Source organism: Crocuta crocuta, unplaced genomic scaffold (genome assembly GCF_008692635.1).
Source record: "Crocuta crocuta isolate KB4526 unplaced genomic scaffold, BGI_CrCroc_1.0 scaffold145, whole genome shotgun sequence".
In the NCBI taxonomy this organism is placed as follows: domain Eukaryota; kingdom Metazoa; phylum Chordata; class Mammalia; order Carnivora; family Hyaenidae; genus Crocuta; species Crocuta crocuta.
The window spans coordinates 718,782-719,377 of record NW_027530857.1 but is presented as its reverse complement, the minus strand read 5'-3'; the positions used below and the strand labels follow the sequence as shown (position 1 = coordinate 719,377).

At 64.0% G+C, this 596-nt stretch overlaps 1 protein-coding gene across 1 annotated transcript in view; it reads right to left on the bottom strand.

Moving 5' to 3' along the window:
- Nucleotides 1-372, bottom strand: part of DCDC2 (doublecortin domain containing 2) — a 162,102-nt gene extending 161,730 nt beyond the window's left edge. The window contains exon 1 of the mRNA XM_077769562.1: nt 2-372. Coding sequence (XP_077625688.1) covers nt 2-294 — 293 coding nt within the window. The 5' untranslated portion in view covers nt 295-372. The remainder of the gene's footprint in view (nt 1) is intronic.
- Between the last annotated feature and the right edge of the window lie 224 nt (nt 373-596).

The window sequence follows — 596 nt, the reverse complement described above, 5'->3', positions numbered from 1 at the left end:
CTTCATCTTCTTGAAGGCTTCCTGGCCTCCGGCCACGTAGTTGCCCCCGCTCTGGATCTGGTCCAGCTTCCGGATGCGGTGCCCGGTGCGCGGGGTGTAGATGTTCCTCACGGCCCCGAAGGGCGCCTGGACGCCGCCCGTCACCTCTTTGAGGAACACGTCGAAGCTGGACACCTTCTTCTCGTGGATGACGACGCGGCGGCCCGCGAAGAAGGGGTCCCCGTTGCGGTACACCAGCACGCTCTTCACGACCGGCTGCGACAGGTGGCTGGACCTGGCGCCCGTGCTGCTCATCTTCCCCGCGGGACGCCGCCCGGCTGGCTTCTCGGGGGAGGCGCCTCTGCTGCCCCGCGGCCTCGCGGCACGCACCCCGTGGNCCGCCCAAACTCCGTTTCTAACGTCATATTCGCGTGACTCTTTCCAAAAGGCTTTCCTCGCCTCGCCTCCTCACCTCTGGCTCCCGCCTGCTCCCCCAACGAAAGCAATTAAGATTCCGCCTAGAATTGCCCAGATTTTTATTTGCTGAAAAACAGCCCAACGTGCGTTGAGACAGAGATAGAGGATTTGGGGCGGCGGGGGAGGCTCGAGCTTCCGGG